Here is a 16,745-nt window from a genome sequence, read left to right as displayed (position 1 = left end):
ATCAAACACATTTAACCATTAGTCAAATATAACACAAGTAAACACAAAATGCAGTTTTTAAATGATGGTGTTTATTATTTAGGGAGAAAAAAAATCCAAACCTACATGGCCCTGTGTGAAAAAGTAATTGCCCCCTGAACCTAATAACTGGTTGGGCCACCCTTAGCAGCAATAACTGCAATCAAGCGTTTGCGATAACTTGCAATGAGTCTTTTACAGCGCTCTGGAGGAATTTTGGCCCACTCATCTTTGCAAAATTGTTGTAATTCAGCTTTATTTGAGGGTTTTCTAGCACGAACCGCCTTTTTAAGGTCATGCCATAGCATCTCAATTGGATTCAGGTCAGGACTTTGACTAGGCCACTCCAAAGTCTTCATTTTGTTTTTCTTCAGCCATTCAGAGCTGGATTTGCTGGTGTGTTTTGGGTCATTGTCCTGTTGCAGCACCCAAGATCGCTTCAGCTTGAGTTGACGAACAGATGGCCGGACATTCTCCTTCAGGATTTTTTGGTAGACAGTAGAATTCATGGTTCCATCTATCACAGCAAGCCTTCCAGGTCCTGAAGCAGCAAAACAACCCCAGACCATCACACTACCACCACCATATTTTACTGTTGGTATGATGTTCTTTTTCTGAAATGCTGTGTTCCTTTTACGCCAGATGTAACGGGACATTTGCTTTCCAAAAAGTTCAACTTTTGACTCATCAGTCCACAAGGTATTTTCCCAAAAGTCTTGGCAATCATTGAGATGTTTCTTAGCAAAATTGAGACGAGCCCTAATGTTCTTTTTGCTTAACAGTGGTTTGCGTCTTGGAAATCTGCCATGCAGGCCGTTTTTGCCCAGTCTCTTTCTTATGGTGGAGTCGTGAACACTGACCTTAATTGAGGCAAGTGAGGCCTGCAGTTCTTTAGACGTTGTCCTGGGGTCTTTTGTGACCTCTCGGATGAGTCGTCTCTGCGCTCTTGGGGTAATTTTGGTCGGCCGGCCACTCCTGGGAAGGTTCACCACTGTTCCATGTTTTTGCCATTTGTGGATAATGGCTCTCACTGTGGTTCGCTGGAGTCCCAAAGCTTTAGAAATGGCTTTATAACCTTTACCAGACTGATAGATCTCAATTACTTCTGTTCTCATTTGTTCCTGAATTTCTTTGGATCTTGGCATGATGTCTAGCTTTTGAGGTGCTTTTGGTCTACTTCTCTGTGTCAGGCAGCTCCTATTTAAGTGATTTCTTGATTGAAACAGGTGTGGCAGTAATCAGGCCTAGGGGTGGCTACGGAAATTGAACTCAGGTGTGATACACCACAGTTAGGTTATTTTTTAACAAGGGGGCAATTACTTTTTCACACAGGGCCATGTAGGTTTGGATTTTTTTTCTCCCTAAATAATAAACACCATCATTTAAAAACTGCATTTTGTGTTTACTTGTGTTATATTTGACTAATGGTTAAATGTGTTTGATGATCAGAAACATTTTGTGTGACAAACATGCAAAAGAATAAGAAATCAGGAAGGGGGCAAATAGTTTTTCACACCACTGTAAATGCAAAGAATTATTATTATTATTATGGAGAAGTGTCATGACAACTTAGGAGATAATCTAACCAAACCAGGTGGACTCTCTAAGCAGCTTCCTGTCTTTGTAAAATGTCTTTTGCGCTTGTGCTTCTCAAGTTCCTCAAGTCAGTCCCCGTTTGCAATAATTCCTGTGTAACATCAAAGGACCACAATATTCCATGTCCCGAAATAATTTTTCATTGTAGTTCATGGTCTGACGTTTGACATTGCTATCCGACTACTCTGGCTTTATGTATGTTCATTATTCATTACAATGCAGCTTTATACTAAGTGGTCCTCTGACTCTTGGATTTGATATAGCAGCTTTCCTTCATTCCCAGTGAGATGCTTCATCCATGATGTTGTGATCCAGTTCCTTAACATGATGCGGCTTTGTATAACAGAGCCGGCTGACAATCTCCGTTTTAAAGTCTTGAATGCCTATAGTTTACTGTGTCCTCACTGACCACCCAACTCTTCTATTATTATTATTTACTTATTTGGCTGATACCTTTATCAAGGAGGCTTACAATGTTTGAGGTACACTTTTTTTTCTTTTTTCCAATTGGAGCAGAGACGGGTGAAGTGACTTGCTTGTGGTCACACAGTGTCAGTAGTGGGATTTGAAGCCACCACACTGTCTGCCTTCTAACGCGGCATTAAAGTTTCATTAACTTTGTTCACCAGCGAATGTAAAGGCAGCTTGTTTAATGTCCAGGCCTGCTTTGACATAAGAACCTTAATGCCAATCCCCAAGCATTCAGCTCGGTCAATTGTTCATGTCACTCAAACTGCACAATGGAGCACATACTCTTCTGATTTTGACAAACTGTCATTGGATTTTAATCTGCTCTTTGCGTCTCTGCCTCTTGTGTAGCTTCAGAAGCTCTTTGACTTCATGTCTGCCTGGACATTAACTGTTTTACTCTGGAGGCCATTAAAAGTACACAGTATGCATTAACTGTACACTAAAGTCACTTTAAAGCCCTCACTGTATGATATTTCGTGTCAATTCTCAAACTGAAATTTTGACTTTTATACCCAATTTACAATCTTTACATTCCATTTAAAAATTCTTGTTTTTAATATAAGGGACATTCAAAAATAATTTAAAGAAATACTTCGGCCAAAATTTTTAATTTTAAAATTTTTTTACTTCCCCCATGTAGTTTGTAGTGAGGGCCAAGAAACAGTTTTAATCTCATGCTTATGTACATGTCTGATGTAATATGGTGACCTATACTGGACAACAGCAAACGATATCAAAAACATCATTATGTGTGCCTCATAATCCACATGTCAAGTGGTAGGCTCACAACATCCCAAACAGATGTTTTTTCACTAAAATATTGTTAACTAAATCACCTCTGGAAGACGTTCTTGTTAATGAAAATGACACGTGCTAAGACAGGAATGAGTATGTGAACCGCAGACACACCGTTAACATTTACTTTCATAGTTTCAGGATGATTTAGCAGCAGTCTCCAAAACTGCACGGGTGAACTGACCTTCTGCTTGCTGAGGCGTCACAGATATGCAGGAGTATGAGGCGGATTCTCGTCCTGATAAAGCTTTTACTCGCTTTCCTTTGACTTTTAATCTTCAGTTTTACACGTCCCTCAGTGCGCTTTTTTGCCGATATCATGTGATGTGCAATGTTAGCCAATGGGCTGGACTCCTTACCAACAAATGAGGCAGGGAGGCAGGTCTACAATTCAAATGTTTGTTCACTCTGAGTATGTCCCATTTTCGTTCACGTAAGTGTTTTCCTGGAGTGGATTATTTAACAACATTTTAGTAAAAAAAAAATAGATTGTGACTTTGTGAGCATACCTCTGAGCGACTTGATATGTGGATTATGCGATTCAAGTAACATGAGATTTTTTCGTGGACATTCTGATATTGTTGCTGTTGTCCAGTGTTGGTCACCATAAATCCCTATTACATCAGAAACTCTGTGATCTCCATTCTTTACAAAAATATGAAATTTACAATTTTTCTTGGCCATCACTATAAATTAAATGGGGTAAGTAAAAAAAATTGGGAAATATCATTTTTGGGTGGAGTATCCCTTTAAAATACCTTTTTAAATATATAACAAAAGTCAGAAAAAGGAACAAAGTCCACATTGTCTCTGCAAACAGCTGGCGGGAATCCTACTTACTATTCTCTTACTCCAAGAAACGTACTACATTGAGACCTACCTAGTATGAGATTAAATTCTGATATTTGATGTTTTCTAAACATTTAATGAAATAGTAAAAATTTTCACTTTTAAAGGGATTACATTTTTAATTTTGTTATCTTCAGGAATCTTGGTTGATGACTTTTCTGTTATTTTTCCCATCATTTTCAAAATGGTGTTGCACTGTACAAAAATGTTCAGGTTCATGGGGGACTACAGCCTATCCTGGAAGCACTGGACTCAAAGCAGGAACCATCCTTGGACAGAGTGCCAATCCACAGCAGGGTTTACTCATGCATCCAGTCACCCAGCGCCAATTTGTGATCGGGGTGCGAGGAGGGGGTGTTGGTCGGGTGACTAGTGTGCTTGGAGGAAATCCCACTAAGCTACTGGCAGAATATGCAAACTCTATTGATGACAAATGTGCGTTGGGTTTGACATTGAGTCCATCAGGAGTGCTAACCGCTGTGCCAACATAAATTAAACTTAATATAGATAATAAAGAGCAACTAAGGTGTGCGATCTATGTTGAATGGTGAAGAGAAAATTAAATGAGTCAGCTCAATGATATTAGCCAATGGGAGAAGCAATTCCAACATGGCAATGCACAGACTAGTTAAGATTCTACTGATCTGATTCCAGGCAAAAGTTTGTCGGATGTTGGATGAAAAATGTTGAAAAGCAGCAGTGGATGATTTTTATACAGCTATGCATATAGCTGATCTTTTTAACTGAACTTCACAAAGTTCTGTTGTATAAAGTCTTGACTGTAACAGCAAAAAGGCAAAGGAATAAGCAGTGAACTAAATATGATAAAAACTATACACGTTGCATATTCATTCGAATACACAACACATGTTTTTTTTTAAATTATATTTACTTGCCTGCTTATTCTTTTTTCTATTTGGTGCTTTTGAAAATAACCAGATGAGATTTCTACCTATAGCCAGGTGATACAGCTATGACTTTGACGACAACAACAGGATGTTGACATTTTGCAAAGAGGTGACTGCAACAGTACTCAGCTCAAGCTATAGAAATGAGGATTACTGGAGTGGAGTGAGCATCAGCCAGTAACTTTTCTGGGTCTTAAGTGCTCTGCTTACTTGATGGACTTTATCCACTCCTCTTTCTCGTCTGGCGTTGGAGCGGATATGCGATACACCACGTGATTACCCTCCACGACCCTTCCATCAGCCTCTGTTTTACATGCCTTGATTACCTGTCCCTTGTGGTTTGGATTATGAAGTTCAAAACAGTTCTGAAAATAAATGAACAAAAAACAAAATTCAGAAATGAATGATTAACAAAGCAAAAGATAGAGATCTCCAGGTATGTGCCTTAGTTCTTCTGTGCAGCTGCATTAACAGAAATAACAGCAGCCAGTACTCCTCCAGGAAGATGAGGGAAAGCAGCATAAAGACCCAGCATGACTACCATTATGAACCTCCCTATAAAGATTACGTTTGTGCACACAACACTCAGCGACCTTGCCTTTACAGTGCTGTGTTCAGTGTGATCTTCCATTACCAACTAATTCATTGTTTTCCAGTGCTATAACAATAGTGTAACTATTTGAGAAAGTAGGTAAGAGAGAACTAGTGGAGCCCCCATTTCGAATTGAACCCACCCAATCCCCTTCTTCCAGTTGGTAAAGTATGTGAACTGTGAGGTGATTAAGAGGCACAGCACTTGGCTTTATTTATTATGTTCTTACAGGCTTCCTGGGATCCTCCACTTCCCGGATGCTGAGATTTTCCAGAGGGATAATTCCTCTTGGTTCCTTATCCTTGAGAAAAAACCAAAAAAAAAAACACCAGCATGAAATTTAAAAATGCATTACAAAGTCGTGTTCTACTGAAATGAATTACAAGAGACAACCTATATGGAATGGTGCTGGAAAAGCACAGCTCATTTACATTGTATGCTCAGTCATGTAGTTGACCAGTTTTAAAAGACTACCAGCTAATGAAGCAGCTTCTGTAAAATACATCAGCAGGGCGATGGCGTAGAGTGGCTTTTATGACAACCAATGCTGTGTACTCTAGGAATCCATTAATCATCTAATTTTGGTTTTAATTTCCAAGACATGTCATGAAACATCCTAACCAACCGAAACCTTTCTTGTGGTCCAGATCAGTTCAGATATCATGCTGTCACAGATGCTGCCATGTTGGGCTGAATATTATAAAACACTGCGTGCAAATACCAATATTTTTTCAGTGTTCACTGTATCCATCCATCCACTGTCCAACCCGCTGAATACGAACACAGGGTCACGGGGGTCTGCTGGAGCCAATCCCAGCCAACACAGGGCACAAGGCAGGAACCAATCCCTGTGTTCACTGTATGTAACAGCATATATAACAAGGAGTGGACATTGTGAAGAGCTGTATAAGAGTGTTTCTGGTTGGGGTCTACCAGTAAATACTATGCAACAATACTGTCAAGTTTAAAAACATTTTAAATACCTTGCATACACACATAGCCATATTAAATGTATTCTTTCTTTCACTAACAATAGGAGCCATAAATAGTCTGATAGATGGTTCTAGATATTTTTGTGATACAAGAAAGAACAGGGGCCTTACACGTGTACTGATTACGTCAAATATAAGAGAATACTTGTGCACTTACTTACAAACAAAATATAAAGGATTTTTTTGCCTAAACAGTGTCTTATTGCTCATTTATCACTCCTTCCAGTGATTTTGAGCTTTTCTTATATAGTATATTTTCTTGCTATTCATCTAAGAGTTCAAGCCATGTTGAACAATCATCAGGCCAAACTGCATTAAGTGTTTATTATTTTGTGCACAGTCCGGCAAACTTGTGATTTTTTTGGCACAAAAAACAAGCATTCTATAATACAAGCATGGATTCAAACAACAAATGAAAAACAACAGGAAGACTAATTCAACCACCGTCTTATCGGCAGTATGATGACAAAAGCTGAATCCAAATAGTGAAAACAAGGTCAACAGCATCTTTTTGAAGAGGTATCTGTGTTGGCACCCTGCAGAGAACCCGATATAAATGTACACCTAACATCTATACCAGAAAGAGAAGCTTACCGTTGTGTATTCAAAATAGTACAGACAGTTATCTGTCAGGATGAACCACCGTCGCTTCCATGTCTTCACACGACCCCCTGAGAAAGAAAATGAGATTGTTAACACTAGGGCCAATGATGTATAATTCAAGCAAATGACAGCAGCAAAATTAAGTATGGTCAGCTGGAGCCTGGTCATTACAGTCATTTGGGAATCCTACAGAACAGAAATCCTAATCCTTTTCCTAACAAAACTCAATTTAGGCATGACTCCATAATGAGGATGTGTGGATGTGTAATTCTATGGGGTATTACTAGCCATGTTTGCACGGACTGATTTTCCCTTCTATGTGAGCACATCTTTTTGTCAGTCTATTATTTTATGCACTACCTACAAAAGCTTGATAATCTAGGTAGCCAAAGGAGTTGCAGAATTTGCATTTATTGCCAATATTTTTTGTGTACCCATCACTGACTGTGCAGTCATATACATCAAGACAGGGAGGTACTGTGGGAGCCTTTAAAACAAAGATATAAGCTTCTCATGAGTCAAGGATTGGAGGACTTTGGGCACTTGGGTTGGAGGTTCCCTGCTGACATTTTTAAGATACCAATGTAAGCAAACTCGCTTGCAACTCTGCAAATACAAGACCGTTGGCATCAAGCACGTGGAAAGGTAGTGAAGGAAAAAAAAAAACCAAAGCCATCTACACTTTACATTGGGGTTTTCAAATCAGAGACACTCAGTCACAAAAGTGACTTTGACAGCAACTTATTTGCACTTTCAAGGACATTTTAAAGTGGTTTCCTTCAACCCACAGGATAAAAGTCACTTTTATAAGCTTGGCATAAAATGTGTTATCTAATATAAGTACAGTGGGTATAGAAAAGAATCCCCCCCCTTTGAAATATTCCCTTTTTTTTTTTTTTTTTGCTTTACAGCCTTAAATGAAAACACACAAACCAATATTTTTTTCCAGCTTTACTTACTCAATGCAATCTCTAACATCCAAGTGAAAGATATCACAGCTATAGTTCAGAATTATAAAAAATAAAAAACAAGAAATACTGAGATGAATAAAGGATCACCCCCCTCCTAAACTCATCAGGTGTAAGTGCCCACCGTTTACTGGCTTCCTTCCACCTGTGATCAATTGTAATGAGTGTGATTAGTGAAGCTTTTCCTGGAGCATTCATTCCCTTGCTTGGCAGTGCAACTGACAGCAAACAACTGACTATGGGTGGCAAGCCACTTTCAAAAGATCACAGGAATAGAGTTGTGGACAGACATAAGGCAGGAGATGGATACAAAAAAATCTCAAAGGCTTCATCAATCCCAAGGAGCTCAGTAAAGTCCATGATAAAGAAGTGGCAAGTGTTTGGTACCACTAGGACCCTCCCTGGATCTGGCCGGCCGTCCCTCCAAACTGGATGGAAGAGCAAGGAGGAAACTAGTAATAGAGGCTACGGAGAGGCCAATGGCCACTTTGAAGGAGTGACAGGATTGGATGGCAAAGAGTGGTCATTGTGTGCAGGTGACAACAATTTCACAAGCGCTCCATAATGGTGGCTTGTTTGGGAGCGTCGCACTTCTCAAGAAAGGCCACATTAAGGCTCGTTTGAACTTTGCCAGAATGCACATTGAAGATTCTGATGCCAAGTGGAAAAAGGTCTTATCGTCAGATGAGGCCAAAATTGAACTTTTTGGCCTCAATACCAAATGGTACACCAATGCAGCTCACCATCCACAACACTCCATACCTACAGTAAAGCATGGAGGTGGTAGCATCCTGTTGTGGGGTGTTTCTCTGCAGCAGGGCCTGGGCTCTTGTGAGGTCGTGAGGGTAGAAGGAAAAATGGATGGGGCAAAATATCGTCAAATTCTTGAAGAAAACCTGCCACCCTCTGCCAGAAAGTTGAAGGTGGGCAGAATGTTCACCTTTCAACACGACAACGACTCAAAGCACACAGCAAAATTGACCACACAGTGGCTGAAGGAGAAAAAAATTAATGTCCTCATGTGGTCAGTCAGAGCCCAGACCAAAATCTCATTGAAAATCTGTGGAAAGATTTGAAGATAGCAGACCGCCAACGCTCACCATCCAATTTGAGCGAACTTGAACAGTTCTGTAAAGAAGAGTGGGCAAATATTACTCAATCTAGGTGTGCAAAGCTGATAGAGAAAAATCCCAACAGACTCAAGGCTGTCATTAAAGCAAAAGGTGGGTCAACAAAATGACATTGACATTCAGGGGGGTGATCCTTTATTATTCTCAGCAGGTCTTGTTTTTTGATTTTTTATAATTTTTCTGGACTGTAGCTGTGATATCTTTCACTTGGATGTTAGAGGTAGCATTGAGTAAGTAAACTGGGAAGAAATATTTGTTGTGTGTGTTTTCATTTAAGGCTGTAAAGCAAAAAAAGGGGAATATTTTGAATTGGGGGGGGGGGGGGGATTCTTTTCTATACCCACTGTATATGACGTATAATGAAGGCAGTGGGAAGCACGACTCAAAAGTTAAAGACCAAAGAGTGCTCATATAATGGCATTCCAGTCCGAAACTGGGCAAAACAGCCAATAGAACAAAAATGACAATATGTTTTGTTAACCAGAATCTTTTACCATGCTTTTCAGTTCTGATGTCCCTCAGGCTCAGAACCAGAGTATGTTTGAGAAAATTGCTAAAAATGATACTAATACTGAAATTTATGGCTACGCCTGCCCACTTTTTACCATAATGTCCAGGAAATTTTTCAGATTTGTACACACAATTTGTATGTCCACATTACAGTAAAAGTGCTGTTAAGAATTCAACATGCAAAAATGTTTAGAAAAATAAACAGCTGCTTTTCAAACCAAGACATTTTACATGTACAAGGTGTGAACATGAATAACACACAAAATGCATATGTTGTATATATTGTGTCAAAAGTCAAAGCGAACTTTATTGTAATCTCAACCATATACAAAGTAAAGTTTATACAGTTGAAACACTTCACTGTATTGTATTCCATCAATTTGTTTTGCTTTGTCAAGCTTGGCAAGAAAACAAAAAAAAAAAAAACATAAATAAGATGATAAATGTCAGAAGCAAATTCCTCCAGGAAGGAGACATGGTGGAGGATGGGATGTGTGCTGGTGATGATTCTCCTCTCTAGTAAATGCATGAAACATCCCATCTCCTCTTAAAAAAGATACTGCAGTAAATGACCCAAAGCAAAATGAGACAGAAATGTGCGTATGGCCAGTGGGCTCAGTGATAGCTATTGGAAGGGACAGAATGAACTGGACTAAGCAGGAAACGGAAAGCAGCAAACTTCAAGCACCTTAATTTCTCTTTGATGTCACCTGTTGTAAGAGCTTCCTTACTTTTATTTATTTATGACAGCTACTGTACGTGAAGAGAACAGAAATGGAAGGCATTCCTCCATGGTTAAAAATGTTAAAATCCTCTGCCAGACGTGTTGTGGGGTTATCTCGGACACAAACATCTTGGGTTAAAATGAACTCTTGTGACATTCCAGTGAAACTACAAGTGTTGCAGTGTGGTAAAAAATAAGAAACCCCCACCCCACTGGACAGAAACTTGGACAGCTGATGCAACACCTCTGCTGAGCTCATAAACCTGCTGACCTGGCGATACAGCTGACCTCCAGAGTGAAGGTAGTTACGTGCAAGGCTCAGTAGTGCATTCTTCAATAAATAAACAACTCAAAAACAAAACAAAAAAAAAACAAAACAAACAAACCAAGAATGAAAAGGAAAAACAAAGACGATGGGGGCTGGATGCCATCTGAGTACGTACCTCCTAGTGTAGAGTAAGCAGAGACAGCCAGTCACAGAACAGAAAGGTGAGAGGTCATAGGCCATAAGGAAAACAAGAAGGCACATTTAAACCACTTCATAAAAACAAGCAAGAACAAAAACAAACAAAGAGAAAGTCACAAAATAATATGGGGGAAAATAAAAGACACACAGAAATATCAAACCACAAGAGAGGTAAGCAGACTGCTTATATTTGAGGAGGGCTGTCTGGCGAAAGAAAAGCACGTGATCATTAAAAAGGGACTAAACCAGGTTGAGCGTTTTTAGCTCTTGAATTAGTAAATGTTAAAATGGACATACAGAAACGGAGTGGGGTCCCAGACTACTTTGGGCCTATCAATGTTTGTATTTTATATTGTGATGTTATATTTATATTCCTTATTGTAAGGAAATTGCACTAAACTACATTTTTTAACATCAAAGCCTTAAGATTTTAAAGGAAATAAAGCAAATGGAGACCTTGGTGTGGTTACTTTGAACTACCAATCAACACACTTTCTGTTGAGGAAAACAAAACATGCTGGGCAAACGACAATAACGTGCACATCTAAGCTGCTACAAAAGAAAACAAAGCATTATAGACCTATTACCTTTTTTTTTGACACCAACAGAAATTTGTGTTATGGGCAAGTGTGAACTTTTCTGTTGCTGCAGCTATTCTTCCACTGTGTGCTGGTCTATCCTTCTCCTCGGCACTGAATGAACATTGCAGGAATCTTACCAAGCCAAAAAAAGGTTCAATCTACTGGGATGTTGCAATGTGCTTGACCGTTTCAGTCCCATCAACTTAAAAAACTTTATCTAGATAGCCTTGATCAGTAAGTGACAAAGAGATAAGATGGTTTCCAAAACTGGAAATATACTTATGTGCCTTTTTGACAGCAGAATAATGTGACAACTGCTTTTAATTTTGCCCTTATTGTCTTACTTTTGTCCTGTTGTGATCATACTTTGTATGGAGTGTGGCTCTAAGTCTTGCCTGTGTTCTGGCTTTCTGTAGATACTTTCTGTAGACCAAGCATTTTGCACAAAATTACCCACTTGGAGGTTTGGTTATAAAAGGAAGGAAAACAGTGTGGGCATGCATTACCATAAAGGCAGTATGGAGACACCCTCACAGCGCAAAATGTTTAACATAAATCAATTGTCAAGGCTACAATAACTTAAATAATAACTTAATGACAAGGTACATAATGTGTAAACCTGTATTAAACTAAATCATCTGGACAAGTTCAGCCAGCAAGATCAGTCATTTGTATCGCAAACCTTAATTTGAATTTGTTACAAACAGAAAACTATTCCTATGTCATAAGAGTTATTTATCTTTTTTTTTACACTACGACCCGCTGAAAAGTGCTGAAGTATCCAATGTGGCCCTCGTGGCAAAAAGTTTGGAGACCCCTGTCCTATACTATCCAAAGGATAATCCAGTTTATAAATCTTCATAGGTAAGCCCAACAGGTAGAATGTGCCACCCTCACCCTCTCAAATGCCTGGTTTGGTCTCAATTTATAGGGCTGATCAAAGCTGCTCTTCTCTCATAGCCTACTTTTTCACTCTTTTTCCAGCCAAGAAAGTTTTATACACTGCAGCACCTTCCTCCTTTAGAGAACATCCACAGACCGGATTTGGAACACTCAAATGAAAGCGTCAAAAGAAGTCAGAAACCAACAAGACTAGGTATTGTGACAAATACATTATGGCTTTAGATTTCACACTTCTCAGCATTCACTAACCAAGTTTCAAAAGCCATCCTTCTCTGTCTGGATTGAAGAATGTATGAGTTAAGTCATTCCCATCATCCTCAGGAATTTTGAATGGCTCATTTTTGATGCTTTCATATAAGTTCTGTACAAAGAAGAAAAAAATAAATAAATGTCTGAAGTCTTTCAAACATTCAACTCTGATATGTCAAATGTATGTATGTAAAGTTGGAGCATGTACACACCCGAAGCAGCTCCTCTGGGAGGTCACCTCCATTATTAATCCCTCGGTTCATGGATATGAACCGCTCAACTGCAGGCTTGTCCTTCACATTCGGATTGTGGAGACTCGTATTCAACATGATTATTGCAAATGAGAGAACATAGCATGTATCTGAAAGAAAAGAAGCCAAAAGGTCACGGTCATGGTAACTGCTGACAGGTGCTTAACAGCAGAAAACCTTATCTTTGCTATGGTTGGTTTAAAAGGTACACGAGCACAATATGCAAATAATATGTTAGCATACTGTAGAGTCCCAAAAGTAATTAAATATAAGCTTTTGTATTTGTGTGTGTGTATATATATATATATATATATATATATATATATATATATATTAATAACAACACAAATGTATTTCTTGTATAGTCCAAAAACACATAAGGAATGCCTCAATGGGCTTTAATAAGACTCATTTTTGTGACAGCTTCCCAGCGTTGACCCTCTAAGAAGACAAGAAAACCCCTGGCCACCAAAAAAAAAATTAAATAAATACATAAATAAATAAAGAAACCTTGTAGGAGAAAAAAATGGAAGAAATCTTGGGAAAGGCAATTCAGGTTCAGACCCCCTTTCAGGTATGTTGGGCGTGTAGTGGGTGTCAAAAAGTTGGGGTAAATACAATACACAAAACAGAACACAAATAATCCACAGAGCTAGATGCCCAATCTATCATGGGCACCTCAGAAATACAATACAATACAATACAATAGTACAAACGAGTAGAGGAGACAGATAGATAGAACTTTGTTTGTCTCCAGGGATGAAATTTGGCTTTTTACAGAAGCTCTTTAAAGAAATAAATTTATACATACATATCTTGCACAAACACATTTTCTTTCAAAATACATGTACGACAACCTGTCATTCATGAATTATTTATGACACTTTGAAAATATAGACCTTTCAAAACAGTTGTATTTAGGTAATTTACATAGTGCTTTACCTGTTGAATTTTATCTTACATGTATTATATCCATTCACTCACCCACACATACACACATTTATGCTAAACTATTAACCCTGCCACTGTTGTTATCAATCCAACATCTATACATGGGGCAACAAAAAAATTAAATAAAATCCTTAGAGTGTTTTGATGATATACGAGGGGGGCAGACCAAAAAATTTCCAGAATCACTCAGTAGCAAGGAATTGGTTATCCCGTTAGGTACTGAATGCCTATAGTTTTGGTTAATCAGTCTGGCAAGTGGCATCATGTTGATTTGATCGAGTGTGCATTTCTGACATTTATTCTACAATTGTGCACATGACTTTTTTTTCTCCAAGTTAGGGAGGAGAAAAAAAAAAAAAAAGGTTGAATTGAACATCAAGACAATAATGATTCTGTTTTTCAACACTGATAGACTTGTTCAAAAGTTTGTTCCCTATGAACAGGCTGTTAATCAGCAACACTACACTGAACTGCTGAGGCGACTGTGGTTAAGCATCAGGAAAAAAAAAATTGTCAGGGGCAGTGGTGCATGCAAAACTGAATTCTGCACCATCACAATGCACATGTACACAGTGTATTTTCAGTTAAAGAGTATTTGACAAAGAAAATATTATGGTTGTTGCTTTGCACCCCTCTGAATTCCTCAGATTTTGCTCTCTATGACTACTTTTAGATTCCGAAATTAAAATCGATTCAGAACAGAGGATGATTTTCTACTGTGGAAGAAATCCATAAGAGAAAAAAAAAAAAAAACATACAGGAGGCTATTGACATCATAAGAGAAGATGAGCACAGGACATTTTCCAGGAACGGAAGGAGTGACAGGACAAGTGTATTGCATCTCAAGCAGAGTAATTTGATAGTGACTGAATGATGTAAAAAAAAAAAAAACAGCTATTACACATCTTACATGTCTGGGAGTTTTTGGGTTCCCCTTATACTGCATTTTGACCACCTCTAAATTTTACTTACACACACACACAAGATTTGAACCTGTATGTGAATGGGGCTGATTTTTCAAATGGTCAAAGACTAGCTACTCTAAACTAAAATATGTGAATTACAGGTTTGTAGAATTTCTGCTTTTGATTGTATGCTTCTTGCCTGAAAACCAAGTCAACATGGAAGCCTAAAACTGTACAAATCATGCTATCAACAAACTGCTAAAGAACTGCATTTAGAGTTTTATTCTCGCCTAGTAGTCAACATGTGCCAGGACTAATCCTCTGCCAGTGTCAATAATAGCACAATACCTCATTTTTGTGGTTTACTGCATGCATGTTAACTTGCTGTAAATTTTTTGCCTTTGTCATGCAAGTTTATATAAATAAAGCAACCTGCCCATACACAGATAAAATATTTTGGGGGCTCATTGTTTGGTTCTGTTTCTGAGATGTGAGAGTTTTATTAGATTTTTTTTTTTTGAAGGCTCCATTTTCTTTCTCCTTAATTACTGAATTTCTTTGGTGAAAGTTATTTTTGTCTTCAGCAGAGGCAGTTCTCTAATTTAGACCAGGCAGTGGCAGAGCTCTCACAGCTGAAGCCATATTTTGAGACCTGTTGAACTCACTGACCTCCACTAAGGGGAGTAAAACCCACCCACTTGTGCTTATATTCGGCATAAAGACAAACAGTACTTCACTAGTGTCAGTCAGTCATTATCCACCCCGCTATATCCTAACACAGGGTCACTAGTGTGTGTGTGCCAAATGTTGAGAAAACAGAATTCTTTTACACATTTTGAATAATTCATTTTACTTAGTATGTATACTGTTAAGCTTTACATTTTTTTATTTTACACATTTTTAAAATTGTACTGCCTTCTTCATATTTCCAAAGAATCATTTGCTTCTTATGTACTGTATAAAAAAAAACCTACACTAGATTTATTTGAATAATTCAGGCAACACATTTTTTCCTCGCGTGCTAAACAGCAATTTAATCAACTGTGTGCAAACATCAGACAGATTAAAAGTAAGTGACCAAATAATTCATGTTTTTGAGAGCTTGATGATTACTTCAGTTTTGAGAATATTTTAATACAATAACTTTGTTCTGACTACTTCGTAATGTTCATAGCTGCTTGGTCTTATTTACTCCTTACTCATCTGTACATTTTGTGTCACGTTTTCCTTTGGCCATTTCTGTCAATATCCCTTCAGATTCAATCTAATCTTAATGTGCCTTCTAGTGCAGTTGCCTTTACTTTTTGTTTCATAAGCAACCAGTATCCCTTTTTTTCTTTAGTTAATTATTACAGTCTGTTCATGCTAACCACACAAATTATAAACTCTCTCAAACAAACATACTTTTACATGTAGAGTACATAATTCAAAACATGAAGAGTAGATAATTCAGTTTACCTGTTGACTGAAAGACCCCAGGATTACACTGGCAGTACCTTGATGCAAATGCTTCCATCATGCGGTCAATCTTTTGTGCTTCACCAGGAAGCCGAAAGCTCCAAAGAAATTGTCTACGGGGACAGGCAGTGTGGTTAGTGTTGTTCTGGCTGTTTTCTCTATTTTACCACATAACAACAAATAACCATCTTATCCAAAGTCACATTATTCCAGACCCACTCTAAAAATACTGAATCTCCACTTGTTATTTCATGCAATCATTGCCCCTGAAGTCAGCTACTCATTTTCTTTAAAAAAATACACATATATATATATATATATATTTTCTTTACCTTAAGGCTTGAACAAGATTGAGGTCAGCAAATTCATGGAGCTCAACAAACGCTTGTAAGACTTTTATATTAAAGTCATCCCTGTGAAACAAAGAAAATCATTTCACAAAACATGAATGCAATCATTCATTTACCTCAGAGGAAAGACCATCTACTTCAGGGGTGGGAAATCACTGGACACCATGTCATTTAATGTGATTACGATTCAATGAGACACATTTAAATGCATGATCTTTCTTACTGTGTGACCACTTACTGCTTTTAAAACAAAATTATTGCTATTTAATGTGAAAAATAATGTTCTGAATTGAATTCAATTACTTCTTATTAACTGAATACAATAACAAATGGAAGTGCCAACTGACAACAAGATTTTTTTGTTTAAATTAACATGCATTTCAGCACACCCTGAACCACTTAAAATAATATAAAGGTGTCCCAATTACTAGTGCATTTACTGTACCTTTCTCATAGTTTTGAACACTTTGGGAGA

The 16,745-nt window shown here is 38.0% G+C and overlaps 1 protein-coding gene across 3 annotated transcripts in view; it reads right to left on the bottom strand.

The window, feature by feature from the left end:
• LOC114661080 (cytohesin-3) overlaps positions 1–16,745 on the bottom strand; it is a 119,038-nt gene that overhangs the window by 5,902 nt on the left and 96,391 nt on the right. For 2 of the 3 annotated variants that reach the window (XM_051933662.1, XM_051933661.1), the window contains exons 6-12: positions 16,253–16,333; positions 15,921–16,033; positions 12,568–12,716; positions 12,355–12,467; positions 6,816–6,894; positions 5,459–5,530; positions 4,848–5,002 (exon numbers count right to left, since the gene is read on the bottom strand). In XM_051933662.1, coding sequence (XP_051789622.1) covers positions 4,848–5,002; positions 5,459–5,530; positions 6,816–6,894; positions 12,355–12,467; positions 12,568–12,716; positions 15,921–16,033; positions 16,253–16,333 — 762 coding nt within the window. The remainder of the gene's footprint in view (positions 1–4,847; positions 5,003–5,458; positions 5,531–6,815; positions 6,895–12,354; positions 12,468–12,567; positions 12,717–15,920; positions 16,034–16,252; positions 16,334–16,745) is intronic. The other variant, XM_028814199.2, reaches the window with a different exon arrangement.

The sequence above is a fragment of the Erpetoichthys calabaricus genome, chromosome 11, assembly GCF_900747795.2.
Source record: "Erpetoichthys calabaricus chromosome 11, fErpCal1.3, whole genome shotgun sequence".
Taxonomy (NCBI): Eukaryota; Metazoa; Chordata; class Cladistia; order Polypteriformes; family Polypteridae; genus Erpetoichthys; species Erpetoichthys calabaricus.
Note: the sequence above shows the minus strand (reverse complement) of the source record. Positions and strands in the feature narration are given on the sequence as shown.